The 22,949-nt window shown below is 41.7% G+C and overlaps 1 protein-coding gene across 4 annotated transcripts in view; it reads left to right on the forward strand.

Moving 5' to 3' along the window:
• The window catches only part of EBF1 (EBF transcription factor 1), a 386,949-nt gene that overhangs the window by 284,237 nt on the left and 79,763 nt on the right, over window positions 1–22,949 (forward strand). For all 4 annotated transcript variants that reach the window (XM_084884650.1, XM_084884648.1, XM_084884651.1 and 1 more), the window contains exon 10: window positions 18,450–18,576. In XM_084884650.1, coding sequence (XP_084740776.1) covers window positions 18,450–18,576 — 127 coding nt within the window. The remainder of the gene's footprint in view (window positions 1–18,449; window positions 18,577–22,949) is intronic.

Here is a 22,949-nt window from a genome sequence, read left to right on the forward strand (position 1 = left end):
TATTGGATATTGGCAGTTAGAAAGGAGATCCAAGGTCACGAAATCTATAGGAAAAGCCTCATCCAAACCCTAGCAAGGGAGTCATCTGTGAAAGTTTGCAGATGGAGTCTCTTGTAGGCCCATCCTCAAGGAGCATCATTCAAATGACAGCAATAACCTAGGGGTAGGTGGTCCTTGATTTATTCAGTGACCCAGAAACTGAGCGATTTGCCAGGGGAACCTGGAAGAACCAGACTTAGGGATTTACAAGTCTCAGGCACCTCAGTGTGTGACAGCAACCAAGGACTGTAATCATTATTTTAACGTGCCAGTTGACTTGCATAGCAATAATCAAGTTGGATTAAGATTACAAAATGTAGCCGAAACCGGTTTGGCTCAATGTATAGAGCGTCGGCTTGGGGACTGAAAGATCCCAGGTTCGATTCCGGTCAAGGGCATGTACCTTGGTTGTGGGCACATCCCCAGTAGCGGGTGTGCAAGAGGCAGCTGATCGATGACTCTCATTGATGTTTCTAACTCTCTATCTCTCTCCCTTCCTCTCTGTACAAAAATCAATAAAATATTTTAAAAAAAGATTACAAAATGTAAACATCACCATTGTACAGATGCCATGGCAAACTTGTCTTTGCTTTCTAAATTCTGAGCCTAGACTTCCCAGCCAGATAATCCCTTCTCTTTCACCTCACCCAAGTTTAGAATAAAAACAATGTTAGGGCCACAAAGTACCATATACTTGTCCCACTCACTTTACAAGTAGTCATATGAATTGCTAAACTTAATTGAGATTTACTCTGGGCTAGACACTGTGCTGGGCTTGACATTGGTCATGTCACTCTCTCTACACCACCAGGTAAAGACTCTTTCTTAGCACGGATCTTGTCTTGATAAGGACACTGAGGCTTAGAGATACATCCTTACACAACCTGAAAGCAGCCATCCAGTGCCCACGGAGTGAATGTGGTGTGCATGTGACCACACAGAGGAGTCAGTAGGCAACTGGAGCTAGAACTCAGATTTTCTATTTCCATTTCTAGTGGTTCTCCCACCACTGCTTATCCCATCTAGACGTTTTATTTGTGTTTTCTCTTTAGAGGGGCCATTGAGATAAGCAGAGTACAGACTGCGATGGTTGATTATGTTTATCTTTCCAAAGCCAAGCCTGTCTTTTTAAGCTTTCTATGTGCACGTTTCACTGCCAGTGTCCACTCTGGCAAGCCCCTTGCCAGCCCTGTCTCTCCCTTTGTGTTTCTCATGCAGCCAGCCAGTGGCATGTGCTTGGCCAGAGAATCAGAGCTCTGGTAAAGCTGAATCAGGGATGGGCTTCTCATTCCCCCAGAGTAATTGTAGTCCAAGTTAAAACATCCCAGGCATGAGCTCCCCGTGCCAAATACAGCCCATTCTCTGTCAGAACCAGTGCGTTGTAAAATTAGAAGCATCACAAACATGGCATGTTTGACTGCCAACCAGTTGTCTTCCTCCCTGTTGAAGAGAGCAGTCTACACAAGCACAACCTGAACCAGGTCTTGTGGCTCTATCTCCACCCCTTTCTATCAGTCATTCTGTTACTTATCCATGTTTCTGCAGTTAGTGTAAAGTATGAATGAGAAGTGGGGTCAGAATTGGCAGTAAGTCTCATTGAACCCCTGAGAGTAAGGTGAGTTAGTCTGAACTTCATTTAAAACCTTGTGCCAAAAACCAGCCAGTCAAACAAAGCACCCCTGTCTGTCTTAGCCCAAGTGCACTACACTGACTGTGGAATACGTTCATCCACACATCAGGAAATCATTCACATGCGCCTCCACCTTGTTCTCGGTCAACTGAGTAAACTGAGTGTCTGAGGCACTAAGAAACCTGCCTGACTCCATACAGCCCAATAGTGATAGAGATGGGATTTGAGCTACAACGTTCATTTTTACAAAGGAAATAAAAGCCCAGGTTAATGAGCAAGCAAATGGAATACTGAGAAAGGGAAGAAGAACAGAAAGAGGAGGAAAAAACCACATAGATGGCATAGTAGTAGCAGTAATAATAGTAGTAGTCAAGTACCTTTTATTTTGGTAGGGGCAAAAGATAGCAATCAATTTTGGTATCATTTTTCTAGGCTTCCATTGGATAGAATGAGAACTTGATACTGTGAATATTTAAGAGAAATATTTATGAAAAACTTATAGAAAAATGCAGAGCATGACAGATTTTATTTAATGGTTATTGAGCATTTAGTTTTTGCCAGGTACTAAGTGTTTGTTATGGCTCTCATGCAAGTCTTATAACATCTGTATACTATCTCATTTGAGGAATTGAGGCTTGGGAAAGTTAAATGAGTTGTTAGTTATCAAGTGGGATTTGAGCCTAGACAATCTAACTACAGGGCTCACCTTGTTAACTGTTTATGATTTACCTTGTGCCAAAATTTGACCCAAGGATTTTACCACTTTCTATTATAGTTGTATATGTTGTGGTGGAGCCACTTGTTGGTAGGATGACTTAATCCTTATGAAAGGTACATGCCTTGTGTTGGGGGCAGAAGGCAGCCTTTTCCTTTGTCTTCATAAGTGATTTTAGGCAATACAGTTAACCTGTTTGGACCTCATTAATAGAGTAAGACCACTAACTTATCTGAAATCTTTGTCCCCTGGCCAGCCATGTGGTCTCAAGAACATGACACCTCTAAAATCAAGGTCTTCTAATCCTATATAATAAAAGCCTAATATGCTAAGTGTCTGGTCGGCCTTTCAACCAGTTAAAAAGAATGTGCTAAAGGCCGCTTAACTGCTCGCTATGATGTGCACTGACCACCAGGGGGTAGATGCTCCAACACATAGGTTAGCTTGCTGCTAGGGTCCGGCTGATTGGGACTGAGGGAGATAGGCCAGACAAGCCCTGGAGCCCTTCTGTGGTCCCTCCCCAGCCGGCCAACTTCCTGCATCCCTCCCTGGCCCTGATTGTGCACCTGTGGGGTCCCTGGGCCTGGCTTGTGCCCTCTCTCAATCTGGGATCCCTCGGGGGATGTCAGAGATCTGGTTTTGACCTGATCCTACAGGCCAGGCCAAGGGACCCCACTGGTGCACAAATTTGTGCACCAGGCCTCTAGTTATAAATAAACTTTGATTTCTTCTCCATTTTTTTCATTGTATAGCCTAAGGCTCTTAGGAAGCAGGTTTATGGGCGAGGACAGGCAAGCAACATTTTAGATTAGCAGTTGAGTCTTTTTTTTAGCTAAATAATTTTTTAAAAAGAGCCAGAGAAAATAGGGCTGGCTTAATTTTCCCTATCTGTGTTCTTCCCCTACCAACCCAATCTTTTGCAAATGAGTAGTTCAGTGTAGCTCACTGATTGTCCCTTGAGGGTTGGGAGGCAGAAAGGTGGCACTCCATTGCTCCTAACTCAGGGATGCCTCCTACGGGATCCTAAGTTTGAGGTCAACCCCATGGCTTTTCTGTAAGTTTGGTTCATTATCTTTGTTATTTTTCCTTCATTGTTTCTAACCCTTTATTCATTCTCTCTATATATCATTTAAAAGCAACTTATTTTATTGATATTTTTGTGTTTATCCTGACTTACCCCCAAAGACTTAAGAAAACACACGAACCTGTAGCCCCACCGGTGTGGCTCAGTGATTGAGCATCAACCTATGAACCAGAAGGTCATGGTTCAATTCCCAGTCAGGGCTCATATCTGGGTGTGGGCTTGATCCCCAGTAGGGGGAGTGCAGAAGGTAGCCGATCAGTGATTCTCTCTCATCACTGATGTTTCTTCCTCTTTTTATTTCTCCCTTCCCTTCTAGCATAAACCCAATAAAACCAACAGGATTGATTTGTCCTAATTTTTAATGTGAGTTGAATATTTTCTTAGTCAGAGATGTACTTGGTTGCTTTTGATTTCCCACCAAAATGTGATTTGGAGGAGGAAGGGGCTCTTACAACTGGTTTGTAAAGATAATCATTCTTTTAGTATCTCCTTCTGAATTCTTCTAATTTTTCAACAATAAGTACTGGCTGGCTTGCCCTAGCTCTGGGTAAGGTACTATGGGTGATTAAAATTAGGCTTGTGGAAGCTGATGTTTCATTTGGAAAAACAATTTGGTCCCATGAAACAAATTAGAGAGTTTCATAATATGTTTATATAATCCAATGTTCAATTTACAGATGCAAATTTGAGGCAAGGTACTAGAAGGAAGAGGGAGTGGTGTAGCCAGAAGTAGGCTGTTTGAATAACTAATCAAGCTTCCTGTTACATACGGGTTGGTCTCTATGCTAGACAATTGAGGTTCTCACAGTCCTTTTATTTAATCACTGAACTCTCCAAGAGAATTCATACAGCTTAAGGTATTTAAGCTGCTGGTAAAAAACAAAAAACAAAAAAACTACAGTGGTGGGATTGGCTAGGAGCAGAGGATGCAGAGAACTGCAGACAGTTACCCAGCAAAGGCTGAGACTGAGTGGGGTAGCAGTAGGCAAGGTGCCAGTAAGGAGACCTGCATCCTGACTGCAGTCCTTTCATTGCCCAGTTGGAGCATCCAGATTTTAGTCAGGGTTGGTCATTGGGCCTCAGTTTCCCCATCTGAAAATGATGGGCTTAGATGAAATCCTCTTTGGAATCAGCTACAATTCTAGTCATTCCTTCTATCTAGAGTTGACTCCCTTGAGACTCCCTCCAAAGTCAGAGGGCAAGAAGTAGCTTCTTTTCTTCCACTATTGTTCTCTACTTTTAGAGCGAGCATACTTGCAATATGCAATTATAATACTTATTTGCAAAAGGCTTCTTTGAACTTTATAAAAATCAATTAATTAGCCACAGAATTGGATCTCCCTCTTGATATGTCCTTAGTATTTTCCCCCTCTACATTTCAGATTCTGGTATCTGATATAAACTGGAGACTTATACCTCCATGTTGCTCTAATCATCTTCCAGATAGTTCTATGGAATACTGTATTCTAGCTCTTTAGATATCAATAGGTAACCTATGGGAGACAAGGAAGGGAGGTTTTTCTTGGTAAGTTTGGGAAATGTTGAGCCAACAGTGGTTGGCAAACTCATTAGTAAACAGAGCCAAATATCAACAGTACATCAATACAACGATTAAAATTTCTTTTGAGGGCCAAATTTTTTAAACTTAAACTTTTAAAGCCACTTCTTCAAAATAGACTTGCTCAGGCCATGATACTTTGTGGAAGAGCCACGCTCAAGGGGCCAAAGAGTCACATGTGGTTCGCGAGCCGCAGTTTGCCGACCACAGATCTAGGACTTTGGAGAGACTGGCATGCACTATGAATACCCAAAACATAGTACATGGCATGACCCAAACGTTAGTGATGACAGAACCTTTTTTCAGGGGTCGCCTTCAGCAAGATATATTGGTGATGGCTGTGCATTTGGATTCCATGTTAATGAAATAAAGTCATGAAATTCAATCATGAGGTGGTTGGGCTGGGGTAGAGGTGAGGGAATTGTCTAAAATATTTGCAGAGTATTATTCAGATCAGACCAGGAATATTTAGAGCCATTATTCTTTAATGCTGTGAGGCTCTTAACAGAATTTCCTTCATGTTTTGCATCTAGTTTGAGTCAGTGCATACTTGGCATTAGAGGCCATGCGACTTTGTAGGACAGGAATATTTAAAGATTGCAAGGGCCACGTGGCTCAGATGGGAGAAGCCAGAATTTCACCCCTGTGTTGAACAAATTAGTTGAGTGTTTTCTCCAACTGCATTCCAAGAGGTAGGGAGAAGTCACAAGGAGACAGTGTGGAGGAAAACCAATGGGTGAATGTGGTTGGGTAAATGGCAATTTGGAGGCTGAGGAGTGATTTGGCTTTTTGGGTCCAAAAGTTGGATGACGGGGTTTTAAATGCAGTTCTTGATTGCTTTCCTTTTTCCTGTCTCCACTTCCAATGCTTGTTTGTGTACATAGCTCAGAGGAAGGATTGTAAATAAAAAACAGTATTTGTTTCTCTGTGACCTTAGAGAATGAGTGGCTACAACTCATATAAGTTCCCACCGGAAGTTTCCCAGGCCTTTTGTCTGCCCTTGATTTTTACTGAACCACATGTAGAGAGTCACACACTCTGAGGGCTTAGAGGAACCTCTCCAGGCATCAAGGGCAGCTGCTTTATGTGGGAAGTGAGGGGAGAGAGGTTCCAGAGCCGCACAGGGACTTGCCCTGGGAACGCATTAGCTACTTAATGCTGGGATTACAGCCCTGTGCTCCCAACATGACCTCCCCCACTCATTCAGCTTTCTCTCGCACCTGGAATCCGATTGGCTTTTAATACACTTCCTTTTAACCTACTGCCTTATACTTCCCAAATTTCACATGGCATTGACACTCTAACACTCGTTATCTCTACTGCATTTATATGCGAAACAATTCCACTAAAATAAAAAAAGGAAATTACGAAGGATGGAGCAGGAGACCCTCTAAAATATGATCTCTTTGAAAAATGTTATAATGTAAAGAGTTGTGTCATTTATTTACCTACATTGAGGTTTACACATGTAAGTTTAATTCAAAGTTGATTAAAGGCATGGGTATACAATAATTCATTGTCACCTACTTTTTCCTAAATATGTAAGTAGCCAAGTCTATATTGAAGCTAAACTTACTGATCACCTATTAAGTGGAAGATTCTTAATGAAAAATCATAAACTTTATTTTTAAGGAATAAAAGGAGCAGTCTGAATCAGTTGCGGTAAATTTGGAATATGACTTTGAAAAACACCTTTCAAGCCCAACTTATTTTTATGGGAAATCATTTCAGAATGAGCCAGCATATTAAAAAACAGATTAAAAATAGTCTAATGGCCTTTTTAATATGGTTACAGTTACAACCATGCTCACCTTATTCCTAAAAAATGCTTTAGTCTATATTTTTATTTTTAATGGCTAAGGTGCTTGAAATTTATCCTCTACATTCATAATTATGGGATATTTAAAAACGACTTTAAGATGACATTTCCAGCTCGTTGTTTAGGGCACATTCAGGAGGTACACTCATGTACCTGTAACGTGAGAGTGGAAACCATGGAAATGTAATGGGTTCTAATTTAAATAGGAATCAAAGACAGAGTTTGTGCCTGACTGCGGTCATGTAGGTCCTGTGAGGAAAATAGTTACCAGTATAGTGTTGTGTTTATTTCATACCAGAGGCCCGTGCATGGATTTGTGCATCGGTGGGGTCCCTTAGCCTAGCCTGTGCTCTCTCGCAAGCAGGGACTCCTAGGGGATGCTGGTTTCAGCCTGATCCCTGCAGGCCAGGTAGTCTGACATCCCCCCTGAGGGATGTAGCAGGGCTGAAGTGGCAGGTGGCCAGGGAGGAGCCCCAGGTGGGGCTGGGTGCAGCTCCGTTGCTGCTCATCCCGGCTCTGCTGTGCCCACAGCCGCTGCCACCCAGTAGTGTCAGCCATGAGCGTGGCTTCTGGCTGAGCGGTGCTCCTACTGTGGGAGCGCACTGACCACCAGGGGGCAGTTCTGGACTGAGCATCTGCCTCCTGGTGGTCAGTGCATGTCATAGCGACTGGTCTGGTTGTTCTGGTGGTTCGGTCCTGATGGTCACTTAGGCTTTTATATATATGTGCTCAGTGCTAATTGCTGGACTGGCTCCTGGTGGTCGGGACTAACCTTACTGACCTCTTTTTTCTTAAAGCTCATTGGTTTGGGATTCCAGCACTCTCCTCAAGGCTCTACCCTTTCTTTTCAACATCCTTGCCCACTAGGCATCTTAACTTATGCTCCAGGCACATTGAGGTGTTGTCTGCTCCTTTTACCCATAGTGAGTTTTCGCCTCTCTGTGCTTGTCTTGCTTATGCCATTTCTCCTTCCACAATGCTTTTCCCTTCTTTCTGGGCCCAATCTTCTTTTCGTTAAGATTCAATAAAATATCACTTTTGACTGTGAAGTCTTTCCGCTCAGCACCAGGTATTGTTTTCTCTTCTCTCTGAATTTCTATATGGCCATATAAGGTTCCTTATGCCTTTCTATCTTCAATGTTATTTAAGGGGCTGTTCTTGCCTTCAGAGGCAGGGTCCATGCTACATTCAGCTTAGTCTCTTACAGTGTCTGGCACAGAGCCTTGCACATCAAAGACATTAATTTATACAAATTTATATGAAACGTTGAATGATATTAATCAATTAACTCATTCAAACAAATGCTCCTCATTAGCAACTGTTGTACTCAACAATGCCCTAAAGAATCAGTACCAGACAGACAGACTGCAGTTTAGTCTTTGTAAATGAATTTGTGGTTAGGTAGTTTATATTTAGATATATTTGTTGTACAATAAGGCTGCACATAAATAACTCAGTGTAAATCTGTTGGTATGGTGAGGATTAAGTATTAATAAAACTAACACTTTGTAGTGATCGATGCCAGTGAGACCTTCTCCTAACTCATTACAGGCATTATATCAATTAATCCTTATAATAACACTAATTACATAGCTGGCCCCTTTTCCTTATCCCTCCTCCCTTCCCAGAGAGTGAAACTGAGGGTTAGAGAGGGAGGGGTTGAGTGACTTTCAAAGGACCCACAACTGATAATTTGCAAAGCCTCAACTTGAACCCAAATCCATCTGACTCCAGAGCCACCTCTTACCATTTAATAAGAATGTAGTGAAACCTCATTTATCCAGAGAAGAGTGTGACAATGACCTTAAACTTCCCAAATTCAGCATGACATCAGAAATCAGCAAAAAAGGTAAACACATAAAATAAAAGACTTTAGGGTAACCAGAACAGTAATTTTTTAACAAACGATGTTATCTTTCCCCCCAGCTCATAGGAAAGGAACAAGCTAGAGGCGGGTGGTTAGAAGCAGGTTTGGGGACAGCAGAAGTGACAGCTAAGTGTCAAGGGCAGAAATGGAGCAGCCTAAAAAGCAGATGAAGAACTTGATTACTGTGGAGCGCATTGGTGAGAGCTCACCATGACAGTGGCCCTGAGTCACCACTGTGTTCTCCCTAACTGATGTGTGTGATGCGTCCCTGTATGGCTCCCAGCGAGAGCAGTTGGGATGGCCCAGTATTTAGAGGGGTTTGGCTTTGGTTTCCTATGCCACTCACTTCTCAAAGGGACATATTAAACGAGGAATTACTGAATATATATGCAAGTGTAATGTATGCAGCATGCAAATATGCACTAAACCACACACACCAAACAAGTCAGAATGAGTCCCTGTTTAGTATTTTGATGTCCTTTTCTTAGAGCTTTGAAAGGCCCTACAAGTCTTGCTGAAAGGTGAATTAATCCCCTGCTTCCCCATCTGTCAGCCTTTTGGTTCCTAGAGTTTTCTTTCCTAATTCCATAGGCAAAGATTTGGGCCCACAAACTGCCAACATTGCTAACAAACATGCAGCCTCTTCCATAAATGTATTCGGCTTTGTTTTTTCTTCCTTTTATATTTTAATTTCCAAACCAACAAGCAGGAGCCCAGAACCCTAAACCAGGCAAGATTAAGGAATGATGTCCCTTCTTGACTGAACTTAGAAAAACAAGCCTTGAGAAAGAGCTCATTGTGCTGTTTCAAACCACAGGGGCTGGCGTGGCCGGGCCCAGTCCCTCCTCCCTGAATACTGCGGGCCTCAGGAACTCACCAGCGCTTCTCTAGCTCCCAGATGGTCAGGATGGGTTCCAGTCTTTAATGGGCCCAATTGGCTCGAGATTTACATCCTGGGAAGAGAGCTGGAGAAAGTTTATTTAAAAAATAAATTACCAGAAAATAAATAAATAAATCAACCCACAAAACCAAAGGTAGTTGAAGCATAATGTATTCCGTTTAGCTTCCCTTCTCTCCCTCCTTTTTACTCCCAACGCTGTTATTTTGAAAGATGATCTTGTTGCTGTTTTGCTTTGCACAGTTCACTGCATTGACTTAGGGACCTGGGTAGTTTTTTGGGGGTTTTTTTTGGTGAGAAGAATTGGGTGGTATGTTTTTGCAAATGCTTATTGAGGCTGCCAGGAAGTTTGTGGAGACAAAATAAAAATGAATTTTTTTTTCTTTAGTAACAGGAGTTTTGAATGAGGTGGTATTATTTCTTTTTTGTAGGTTGATAAGGGACTTCATTGAATCTTTATCCTAATTATTAGGGGTGGTTAATGGCATCACAGAATTTATTCATTCTGCATTCAACAAGTACAGGGTGAGGCAAAAGGAGGTTTACAGTTATTTGTATGGAAAATATGATCTATACCAAAAGGGTAATATACTAATTATACCGGGAGATCTTCTGGGAGACCAGCCAGGGAGGGCAGTTGGGGGCCATTAGGCTGGCAGGGGAGGACAATTGGGGGCAATCAGGTCAGCGGGGGACAACTGGGGGTGAGCTGGCTGGCAGTGGGGGGGAAGTTAAGAGCGAGCAGGTTGGCAGGCAGAGTGGTTAGGGGCAATTAAGAGCGAGCAGTCCCGGATTTCGAGAGGGATGTCTCTGTGAGATCAGGCCTAAACTGGCAGTCGGACATCCCACAAGGGGTCCCCTATTGGAGAGGGTTCAGGCTAGGCTGAGAGACACTCCCCCTCCCCTTGTGCATGAATTTTGTGCACTGGGCCACTAGTTAATAAATAATAATACAAGAATAAACTCTGTGCTTTACGTACTCACAACTATAAACCTACTTTTGTCCCACAGTGTGTTGATTGAGTGTCTACTAATTCCAGGTACTAGTAAAACTGGAAACATCATAGTGAAATCAAGACAAAGTTTATATCATAATGGGCTTATATTCTAGTCATGGGAAACAGACAATAAGGAAAATATATCTACACCTCTGTACCCTGTATCTGTGTCTATGTTTACATGAGAGGGATTTCAGACAGTTTTAAGAAATATTGCTAACTGTTCAAAAGCTAGCTTTCAAATTCCCCATGTGCTAGTAACTCAGGTCCTGAGACTTGACGTTCAAAAATCTCCTCTGACATTCATCCATAGAGTTTATCTCTGGGAACTCATGGAACCCAACATATTTTGCTAAACATTGGTTTAAATTTATGTTGTTGAAAGGACAAAGGGAAACCAGAATGTTTGTGAAGCAGTAACTGCCTCCACTGGCGTTCTCTCACGTTCCCTGAGAAATCATAGACTGCCTTTGAGACAGGCAGCTCTTGGGAACAAAAAAATCTGTGTTATGAAACCCAGAGAAGTCTGATTAGGGAGCAAACCAGAATACACGGAGGGCCTCAGAAGAGCTGGCGTCCCCCCTGATTTATGTCATATCCACTTCGGGGGAAACAGATATAATACGGAGGTTCAGCCAGGACAGTCGCCACAAGTATATACTTTTCATATTTCAGCTTCCTTCAGGAACTCCCGAAGATAATTTTTTTTTTTAATGCCATCTTTAACTACAGAAAGATGAATGTTCCGGAGTGGAGTGGGAAAATCAGTTTTCTTGTTCGCTCAACTCACTACCACTGTGTTGTCTCTTTAAAAATCCTTGGATGATTTGATTCTGAAGCTTTAATTATGCTTGTATGTTATGGTTTCCTTATTTAAGTGTCTGCTTCATGTCCAGCACTCAGCACCCCCTGCCTATCTCAAAAGAGTGGATATTATTATCCTAATTGAGGAGGAGGAGAATGCTGTGAGAATTATTAATACATAAATTAAAAAATTAATCTGGAAAGTGCTTTAGGGTCCCCAAAGAACTCTTCCCAAACACAAAGCATCTTTCACATTATTGTAAGTACTAGAGGCCCGATGCACAAAATTCGTGCAAGAGTAGGCCTTCCTTTCCCCAGCTGCTGGTACCAGCTTCCCTCTGGCACAGGAATCAGGGCTTCCCTGCAGCCCTGGCTTCTTTTGGAAGGACAGCCAGTCTAATTAGCATATTACACTTTTATTATTATAGATTTCCACAGCACAGATAGGCTGGGGTAGTAATGAGATGAGTAAACTGAGGCACTGAGGGTGACAGTGGGTGAGTGGGCCAGCATAGCTTAGAACCCAGGCCCTTGGATGGGTAATACCTAAAAATCACTCTGCCAGGGGCCACGTTCTGTATTTTCTAGTCATTAGTGTTAACCATTTTCCCAGAGAAGAAACTTTTCCTTCATTTTACCTCTTCTCTTTAAGTCTTTGCTTATTTTGGACTTTTTGAAAAAATAACTTTGTAGTGTTGAAAGTGATTAAGGCTAAAATATTAAATCCTAAGGCCAGTAATGAAAAATCACTGGTGTGCTTTCTAGTAATCCCAGTTATTCTTTTGGCTTTGTGGCTTGGAACTTCAATTTGCATTTATTTCATATAGACCCAGTGGTTGGAAAACACGCATAAAGGCTTATCTTGGAATGGCTCTTTTGTTTTGCTAAGAACTCATTCTCAGCTAGCCTCTCGCCCATGAGAAGGGTTTTATTTTTGAGGACCTACTATGTCCCCAGACAGAACCTTTGAAGATGTAGGAGAAGCTGAGGACCCAGCCTGTCCTCTCAGGGGTGGACCCAGGGGGAAAAGCATAGAAACCAGCAATTATGGAAAAGCAGCAGGCAGGAGCCGGGAGGGACAGCAGTGATCGTATAAGTATGGTCGGTTATTGATCACGCAGGTTTGCCACTTACGATTGGTTCCCTGATCATACTTTTTAACTTGCCTAAAACTCATTAGCTAATGCCCATACCTGCCCCTCATATTAGAGGACAGTAGTTACTGAAGCAGCGTCACACAGTATTTGGCACATAATTAGAAGACAGCAAAAGGCCATTGCTGCAGAAGTCACAGTGGAGGTCATCACGGCCGCCCATTCAGCGTGTGCTAAAGGGATAGAGATACTACCTGCCACTGGCTCCCAAGGCAGGAAGTAGTTCCCAATTGCCGTTTCCCCCAGAATTCTACATGTTTTCATTAACAGGTATTTAAAAATGCGAGGCACTCTCATTTACCTCCATGGAGGTCATACTTCTGCAAGAGGCTTTTATCCACTCCCATGCTTCTCCCTTGGTTGCCAGACTTTGCAGACTGTCTCTTTTGGAGTTTTGCATCCATCTCCATGCACCCCCCTCCACACACACACACACACACACACACACACACACACACACACTCTTCGTGCATTCATAGGAAAAAGTTTCTCTCTCCTGTTTCTTGCACTTCTGTGGAGGACAGGCACTATCCACCGCCCCCTTTCACATGTTCCATCTCCCTCACAGCCACAGTAGCTTCACTTTGTACCCAGAGGTCATAGCGACGTGCCTCACCTGGTCCAGCCCCACAGACCCTTTTGCTCTTGTGCTCTAAGTCTGGACAAGGAGCTAAGCCAGGTTTGCCCTCACGTGCTGGCAGCCTCTCATGGGGCCTGGCAGAGAACACGTGTGTTTCTTTCATTGTAATGGAACACTTTAAAATGATATGTCTTCTGATTACAATGTTAATGAATTCATATTGCCGAGGAGTTAGTAAACTCAGAGAGGTATGCAGAGGAAAATTAAATGACCCATAACTGTGCCATCTCTTGATACTTCGATGAGTAGGGAGATGTTTAGGCAAGGAATAGCATGGTAAAAACAAAGATGTCAGTCAAGGATTGGTATTTTTATGTATCCACATGCCATACTCTCCAGAAAGACTAAAGGCAAAATGGGAAGTATGACTAGAAAGGGAGATGGACGTCAGGCCTAGGAGCACCCTGCATATTATTCCAAGGAGTTTGGAATTTATAAAGGGAGCAGTTGAGGCAGCTGAGAGTTTGAGTCAGGGAATGGCACTATGAGGTTGTATTTGAAGAAGATAATTCTGGAGGAGAAAATAGAAATAGAGGGAGAATATTTAGAAAAAAGTCTGAGTGAGAAATGGTAATAAACTGAATAGAAGAAAGTAAAGAAGCAGAGCCAATGGTGTTCAGATATGTGTGTGTGTGGTGGGGATGTGGAAGGCAGGGGAAGGTAGAGGAGGGAATCAACATGACTAAAAGGAAAACTGAAGGGAGGAGAAATAAATATGATCTCAAGTTTTCTATTTTGGGTGTTTCAAAGGATAGCATTCCTTAAGTGTGAAAGTGAACACAGAGGAAAGAATTATATTGATAGGTAGTAAGATGATAAATTTAGCTTGGGTCACGTTGAAATTGAGGCGGCAATTAGACATGTTTGGGGAGATTCTGTTGCTGTTGCAAATCAAGGTCTGGTGCTTAGCCAAAGAGGTCAAAAGCTACAGGTAGAGATTTAGAAGTGAGTTTAGCTGAGGTGGTTGAATCAATTTGCGAACTCAAGAAATGTTAGGCAAGTAGAAACGGAGGAGAATATAGAACAAAACTTGTGACAGTTCTCCAATTAAGAAGTTGGCGGGAAGGAAAAGTTTGAAAACGAGGAACACAGGGGCCTATGAATAAGAGATGCGGTCTGGAAAACACTTATTTGCAGGCATAAGAGATTGGTTTCCTTTCTGGTGTTTTACATAATTTTGGCTAACTTGTCCAGCCATCAGATTTCTCATCTGGAATACACATCCCACAAGGATGGGTTTCAGAGATAGTGGCTGTGCAAGTGCGTCGATAAACATTAGACAAGCTGCAAGTCATATCTTATAATTAGTGTTACAGTGGAGACTTCCAAGATGGGAGAAAGTAGTGTCAGATGCTACAGAGTTTCAAGAGAATATTTATTTTTAGCACAACTCATTTGATTTGTAATTTAAGGAAGTTGAGGTAAGACAGTGAATCTGTTCTCTCATCACTTAGAACAATATTTCCCAAAGTATGGATCATGTGTCCCAGGCAGTATAGGAGACAATTTTGGATTTGACACAGACGTTAAGTAGAACTGAATCACAGGGTCAGAAAGCCATTCTCCGTTTGGTTCTCATTGAATCCTTTGGGTTTATGTTGATAGAGGAAGTCTCAGTTGGGGCAAATAAGTCTGTCACTCCTAACACTAATTTCTATTTTCAATAAACTCCTTCAAGTTATCAACATAATTTAATTAGAATTTAACAACATTGATTACCTAAGATTACCATCCAGAATACCTCCTTATTTTGGCAGGGAATTTTAGTTTTTCAGTTACAGTAATGGTAGAAAGTTTCCTTTTATTAAAAAAAATATTTTTAAACAAAAAGGCAATCAATTTTTTAAGTACATAATTGTATAGATGACATACAGATATGGAAAAACTGAGAAAATTATATTTTAATGATGGAAGTTTGGAAAATTTAGACTTACTCGAACCCTTCCTTTGTCTGTTGCAGAGAGTGATTACCTTAGTTCAACCAGGTTGGAGCGATGTAGGAAATTTGCCCCAGAATATCTTTAGGTCTAGATTTCCAGATCCAAAACCCGTCCTTCCCCCAAGATGTTGTTGGGTCAATTTTTGAAGCCACTGGACTTTTTTGTATGTTTATGTCCTTAGGTGTTAAAATTAGAGTGTTGGTTTTAAATGATTTACTAACATTCCTTTGAGAAACAAATTCTATGATTTTTGGAGTTATTAGTAAATAAGCCCATGCTTTCAAATGGATAGAAGTCAGATAAAATATTTTCCTTCTGTAAGCCATGTGTCAATGCCAGAGACTGTTCCCAGACTAACATCCACAGAAGGAAAAACACCAGTGAATTCATTTTCTAATGATGATTCATATTTTGCCTCACTTGTGAAGCTTAGTGATTTCTAGAAGAAATCTCTGCTTTAGTTGGGGCAGTTGACTAGAACTGAAAATGAAATTATATGTGAAAATGTGGTTTAGTTCTCTGAGCCTAACACTTTATGCCAGCACCCTACTCTCAAATCAGTAGTTTAATCACTGTCATATCTAATCAATTAAAAAACGCCCATAAATTTTATTCCTCAGTGTAGCAGCACATCTATAATAATACAAGCATAATATGCTAATTAGACAGGATATCCTTCCGGATGTCTTTCTGGATGACCTCCTTGATAAAGCTGCAGCAGGTGGGGGACTTAGCAGAGAAGATAGGTGGTGGCGGGGGGCTGAGGCAGAGGCAGCCGCTGCAGCGGCAGGGGCCAAGCCTCTTATACGAATTTCATGCATCAGGTCTCTAGTTGGTAATATAAGCCCCTATACTTAAAAAAGACATCTTCACTCATCTATTTACTAATCTTTCCATCTTTAAAAAAAACTTCTAAGAATAAAGAGAGTGGAGGTGAAGGATTTTCTAACTGGCTGAAAGTCCTCCTAAGTATTATTGTGAATAACATTACTCTACATCCTCAGTAATTCTTGAAAATAGAAGCATATCACCTATTTGGAATATAACAATAGGGCAACTTTAACCATCAAAAACACGGCCAAGGATTGGGAAGCAATTGAAAATAGATATAGCATAAGGATAGAAACACACACACACACACAGTCTTTGGATCTGAAAAATTTGAGTTTGCTACTGCTTTTGAAAAGTTTCTGTATAGACGATTTTTTCTGTATGGGTAGATAGTATTTGTCACTGTGGTTTTTGAACTATATCATTGTCACTTTTTGCCCTAATGAGGATTATCTTATATAAGCAACTTAACCATTTTAAGATCCTGTGTCCACATCTGAAAAATAAAAGGGATAATAATAAAAGCCATTGCTCTGGCCACATTAATGTTTACATGTAAAATCCGCAGGAATGCAATAGATGCCTCCTAGGACCCTCAACAAGTGTTAATTCCTAGCACTGCAAAGACACTACCTGAATAACTGAGATTAAACATGCACTTGATTTTGAAAGAGCATCTCTTTCTGCCCTTTAGAGCCTCTTTCTTTCTCAGGTTCTCAGTGTAATAATAAACTTGATTACCTGATTCCAATGCTTATAAATAAGAACAGCAGACTAGAATGTACAAAGGGTACCAGGAGGAAACAAAGAGACTGAATAAAATAGAACTAACTTTAAAACCAAAGCTACCTGGTACCATTTGGTATGGGGGAAACAGCCTCTTATAACCTCAGAAGTCACTTAGGGCTTTTCTGTATCACAGCAAGATATAATAAGGGGTATTCTAAATGAAGACCTTGATTTCTCAAGGCTGAATTAAGTGATACATACTTTGCTTATTTTATAAAACATAAAGTGCATTTGGGAAGAATTTCAATGTGAAAAGAACAAAACTTGAAGTCAATATTGTTTTGTGCCTTTTCTGGGTAAAACCTTAGCCCTCCAAAACATGGGGTCATGGCAATGAACTCAGCATCCAGGGGTTTTATTGAAGTATCTTGTGTGATTCCAGCAACTAAGCTAAAGCTCCACACCTTCTGCAGGAGATAAGCCTTCCTAATTGTTTTATGATTTTTGTGTCAATAGACTTTTCTTTATCTTTTTTCAGAAAGAGCGTTTGAGGTTACTGTAGACTTTAGCAATCTCCACGTTCCCTCATTCTTTCCCCCAGAACTCTGTGTTAGGAAAGTGGACTCAGGCAGGACCCACTGGCTGGTATTTGTGGGTGTCACCTTGATTCTCATGGTGTCCCCTGTGATTCTTGGGGCAAACATTTGTCTTGGGCCTGGCTTACACATGAAAACAAAAGCCCTTTCTAAGTTATACCCTTAAGGACAGCACACATATACATTGGTACAAACTGAATAACTAACCCATAGTAGACTGACTTGGTTCCACAAATATCTGAGCTAAATGAATGTGAGAGAAGTCAAATAGTGGGCAATGGCAGACACCACAGAGAGAGAATATATAGAATCCAGCACCATCAGAGGTCAACCCGTCAAATACCAGGGCTGGATTTTTCAAAGAACCAGATAATGCCAGTTTTATGGCCACTAATAAAATTTCAGTTATATAAACAAAGATAAAGAGTAATAAAAAATAAATTCTGCTTCATGGTGTAATCTGATTGCCAACAGGGTTCAGAAACGAGCTTTCTCGTTGTGCACGTGGCATTATATAATGGACCAGTGATCATTTTGCAGGCCCCTCCCCAACCTTCCATTTCCCTTTTATGGACAGTCCTTAGTTCTGCCAGATTCATAAACTATTCCAGGGAGGCAGGTTAAAGCCCTTTGATTGTGCCTCTGGTAGTTAATGCACCAAATGGTCTTTAGGGGCATTTCATAGTGTGTTCTGCAGCTAATCAGAGTGCCTTGGCCCAGTGATTTCCTACCTCTGTGCTTTCCACATGTTTAAGGGCTCAGTTCAAATACCAGGCCCACCGACTTGTGGAGAGACACGACAGAGCCCAGCTCTGAGTGGGGTGTCTGCTTTAAACAGAGATTTTCCAAAGGATATCCTGGTGTAGATAAATCATTTCATTAGGCCAGGTTCCCTCTGCAAACCAGGAAGCAGAGTGCCTGCCGTGTAGGAAAACTCCGATAAACTTGTTATGGCTGTGCTCTGAGCACTTGTAAATATTGTTGTCCATGTCTTTTACACAGGCTCCTTTGAGATTGTATTTAAACACTGACAGGTTCATTATGTGTTTTAAAGCTTTGTTTATTGAGAGCTGATAGCAAAGTTGCAAAAATGAGTCCTTTTCATATTGCAATGACATTTATTTTCTCTTCCAAATGTCTCCCCTAGTTGATCACTCCCCATGCCATCCGTGTGCAGACCCCTCCTCGGCACATCCCTGGCGTTGTGGAAGTCACACTGTCCTACAAATCCAAACAGTTCTGCAAAGGGACTCCGGGAAGGTTCATTTACACAGGTAAGAGCCACTGTGGGGGTGAGCACGGGGCTGCCTTGGCCTCGTGGGTTTTTCACTTGATCTTGTATGTATAAGTGTGTATTTTTTTAAACTCTAGTTTCTGTTAAGACCTCTTTTCTTTCTCTATTTCACCATATGCATGACCAATTGAGTTGCTGCTGCTATATTATTATTATCATCATCATCATTATTATCATCATTATTATGAATTCATCTGGATGGCCATGTTGAATGACAGGATCCATCAAAATAATGGGTTGGATTCCTCAAGAAGCAGAATGAGAAATAAGGGAAGGAGATAAGGCCCTAGACAATCCTGGGTCTCTCTGGATGATACGCCATCCGTGCTCGGGTTGGTTTGCTTTATGGAGTACGGGTGTGCTTTGAAGAACAGTGCGACTTTCTTCCAATCTGGGCATAGCTTTTGTACTGTAGGCAGTTGTTAGTTTGCACATTTACTTCTGGGTTGGTGCTTTGTTTCCCTGCAAGCTGCAATCGGCATGTGGATCTGCCTCGTGGCCAGAAGCTAGGGGTACAGGTGGGAGGTGAGTTCCCTCCCGTCAGTGGAAAGAAACAGGCAGGTTCTCTATGGAAATACACCGCGTGCATGGTCTGAGTTGCCCACAGTGCACTCTAAGAGATCTTTGGATTGTGGATTGTGCTGTGCAAACTGGAAATGCAGGAATCTGCTTCCAATTCAGATTTTGATTCAGTAGCTCTGGGTGGGGGACCTGAGACAAGCTCCTGGGTGTGGCTACTGCTGCTGGTCCAAGGACCACAATGGGACTCATGTACCCCCTGCTTCGTAGTAATCATCCCTGCATGGGTGTCTCCAGGAAGTGGTCCCATGTTTCCGACTTCATTCAATAAAGGACCAGTGAAGAGATGGGATAGTTCTGTTAACACATCCTAATTATAACCATACAATTCAATAGACACATTTTATGTTGCTGTGACATTTTACCTCAAAGCATCTTACCTTTTGTATTTAAATACCAGGAACAAAATCAACCTTGCTTCTTAGTGTCTGTTTGTCCTCTCTCTTTCTCTTTCTTCCCCTAACCCCCCCCCCCCCATCCTCAAAATTATAAAGACAATTAATGCATCCTGACCCTTGGAAATGCCTCCCAGCCCTTTAAACAAAATGCAGGTTTGGTGCCCACTTGACAATTAGTTTTAGTTAATTGAAAATTATAGGATTGACCCAAGAGGAAAATTTTGTTTGCACTCCAATCACTTTTACAAATTAAGGAAAATTACCACAATTTTGTTTAGCTAAGGTTTCACACTGAGTTCAAGAAATTAGCTCAGCCATCCCAACAAAGTCAGCACTTTGTTAGTGAGCACTTGAAAAAATAATAGACTATCTGGAGTTTTGTGGTGTATACAAACGAAGCATAGAGAAAGCGACGATGCTTTATAGAAGTAGGCCAAGTGTTTTTAATTAGGCTCATTGGTTCAGCGTAAGTTTTGAAGAACAATCAAACTAGCAGATTAGCTGTTTCTTTTAAAGCTAGGATTTCTTGCCATTCATTTTTCCCATGAGAACTTCCACATAGCACTCCTTTTTTTTTTTTTTTTTTTTTTTAAACAAGCCTCATTATGGGCCTACAGGAAAAGGACCAATTGCAACTTCTGATACTGTAACATTCCCCACCATCATTCCGATGGGTGGGAGTTTTTCACAATGTTCCTCACTGAACTCGGTGTTCTGGAACATATTACAAAACCACAGAGGCCAAATGTTTTCTCTGAGGAGTTTGGACTCTGCTTTTGGCCGAAAACATTTAGGCCTCGCTGGCTGCTTATTTACTCTGCTATTAAGAACAAGAAAAGGAGAAGAAACAGAAGAAAATGTCGTGCGGGTGGGAGGTACGAGAGGCAATCAGGCATGATTCCGCCTTGGTGACAACATCCCTGCCCATTAATGGTTCCATTTTGTGGTCAGGTCTCATTTAGAAGAAATTATTTTTAATCAGTGCTCAACAAAATATCCCCTTGAGCCACCTGGCCATAAAGTTTTTTTTGTGTGTGTGGTTTTTTTTTTTTTTTTTAATCGTCCCCATTAAATTACTTAACTTCTCAAAAGAAAATAGCTAGGGACCCATCATCATTTGGAATTTTTTTTTTAACCATTTAAAAAAATTGCCACCAATTTAAGAAATCACATCTTGGAAAACCTGTATCATAGGGGAATTAAGATCAAAGATAAAAGTGGCATATTTGCAGGTCTAGCAAAGTAGGTTAGGATAAGAGGGAGAAATCCTGGGCGGGGGGGGGGGGGGGGGTTGCACACTTGTAAATGTACAAGAAATGTAAAGTATGAAAAATACTTCTGCTGGCAATAGACAAGAAGACTTCGTTTTATTAGCATTCTAGAAGAGAGTCTAACCTCTCCCCGTGTGGCAAAAAGAAAAACATTGAAGAAATTGGCATGAAAACTTGCCCACTGATGTAGTTGGCTTGTTCACAGTCACGGTGACATTATGTCCTTTCTAGCAAAAGGGCATCTCTGTAAAAGGGTGAGCTACACACGGGCCTCTTGATCATTAGCATGAAATGCCTGTACTCAGGGTCACTTGCTCATGGCGGTGCTCCCAGCTCCTGTGACTATCTCAGTTTACCTCTCTGCTTGTCACCGCTCACTGGCAAAGGCATGGAGGACAGTGGGAAAACCCCTCCTCTGCTCATTATATGAGCGAACAGGTTATTGCAAATGTTAGCCCTCCTCTTCCCTCCACCCACAGAAGCTCACACTTCATTTTCTTGAACATCCACAGTGTTTCAAGATGTGAGCGTTGGTTTTCTGCATGGGGAGACAGCCCTCCTGTTTCTTAATGGAATGTCACTTGGAATTTTTTCCTTAAAAAATAATAAAAAAGAAATATCCTAAGGCTTAAAAATAACAACCCAAACTGAGGCACAGTTGCTGTTTTCTGAGCATGTGTGAGAGGGTTTGGGTGTGTAGATGAAAATCCATAATCGAGAGAGGGAGAGAGAGAGAGAGAGAGAGAGAGAGAGAGAGAGAGAGAGAGAGAGAGAGACAGCTTGGCCTAATCTATGCAAATAGAGGCAGACTTTTTGAGGAGGAAGGGAAGGATTTGACTAAACACAGATTGCCTGCAAGCTGACTCCACTTGTAAGGACTGTGAGCCAACCCTCCATCCACCATTCTTCAGCCCAGGGACACATGAGGGATGCTTAGCTGCCAGATGTGCGGGTCTCCTGTGGTTGCCCAATCAGAGTGCAGGGCAGAGTGAACCCCAACTTTATTAGACCAGAGAAGCTCAACAGCACTCTCCTGGTCTTATTTGTTGCGGCCAGTTATTCTTACGGAAATCCAGGGCAAGGCTGACTTTAAATACTCAATGTTTTCTAATAGAAGGAAGCAAACACCCTTTCCAACCGCGGGACTGTTTTCAAAGCCCTCCCTCTAATCAGGTTTCTGGTCAGTCAGTCCAAGAGGAAGCAAACCTCCCATAAACCCCCAGTGCTATGGAAGGGGTCTTCCCAGCGCCTTTGTTATTCTCCCAGCTTGTTTTCCTGCAATTGTGACATCTTTAAGAGACTTGGATTTTGTAGGATTGTAATCTCTCTGGCTAAACTTTAAGTAATCTTTGGAGCTGACAAAAGATTCTTAGGAGCCTTTAGCTGCTTCTTCAAAGTTCTTAGAACTGGTTTTCCTGTTAAGAAGTGGCCAAATCCAAAGGCAGTTTTTACTTCATTCCAGTTATTTCTCAAACGGCTGCTACGTTTGGGGAAAATATAGCTGGACAAATGGGCCACCAGGACAATGTTCCACTGGCTTAGGTATGCACGGAGAACTGTAGACTGCCCGCTCCCCCCAATGTTGGAGAAAGCTCCAAGGATAATCATCTAACCACTCAGATGTTTGGTTAGATCACTCAGACTATTTCAACCCATTCTTAACATTGTTCACCAAACTTCCTGTTCCTTTGGAAGGACTGAACCAAATTCCTATATATTAGTCTCATAATTAACTTTGAAAAAAAAATTCTTCCTGGAAATGTTTCCTGTTTGTACCTTGTGCCCAAAATAACTGCATATAGAAGGGCCATTGTATTGTTGCTGAATCTGCTGTGAAACTTAATGACATGTTCCAGTGTCTGTCAAGTTTTTCTTTTTTCTCTCCATTCTTCTTGTTTTCTCCTTCTTCCCCCTCCCTCTTTCCCCCCTTTTCATTTTCTCCCCCCTATTCTTTCTTTCCTACTAAGGATACGGTAAAACATAGTGATTAGTTCTTGGGTTCAAGAGATCATAGGTGTAGATCCAGCTCTCAAACTTGACCACTTACTAGAGAGGTTATTTTGGGGACATTGATGGCTCCGCATCATAATCACCTCATATTTACA

The sequence above is a fragment of the Pipistrellus hanaki genome (assembly GCF_964339955.1).
Source record: "Pipistrellus hanaki genome assembly, chromosome: 5".
Taxonomy (NCBI): Eukaryota; Metazoa; Chordata; class Mammalia; order Chiroptera; family Vespertilionidae; genus Pipistrellus; species Pipistrellus hanaki.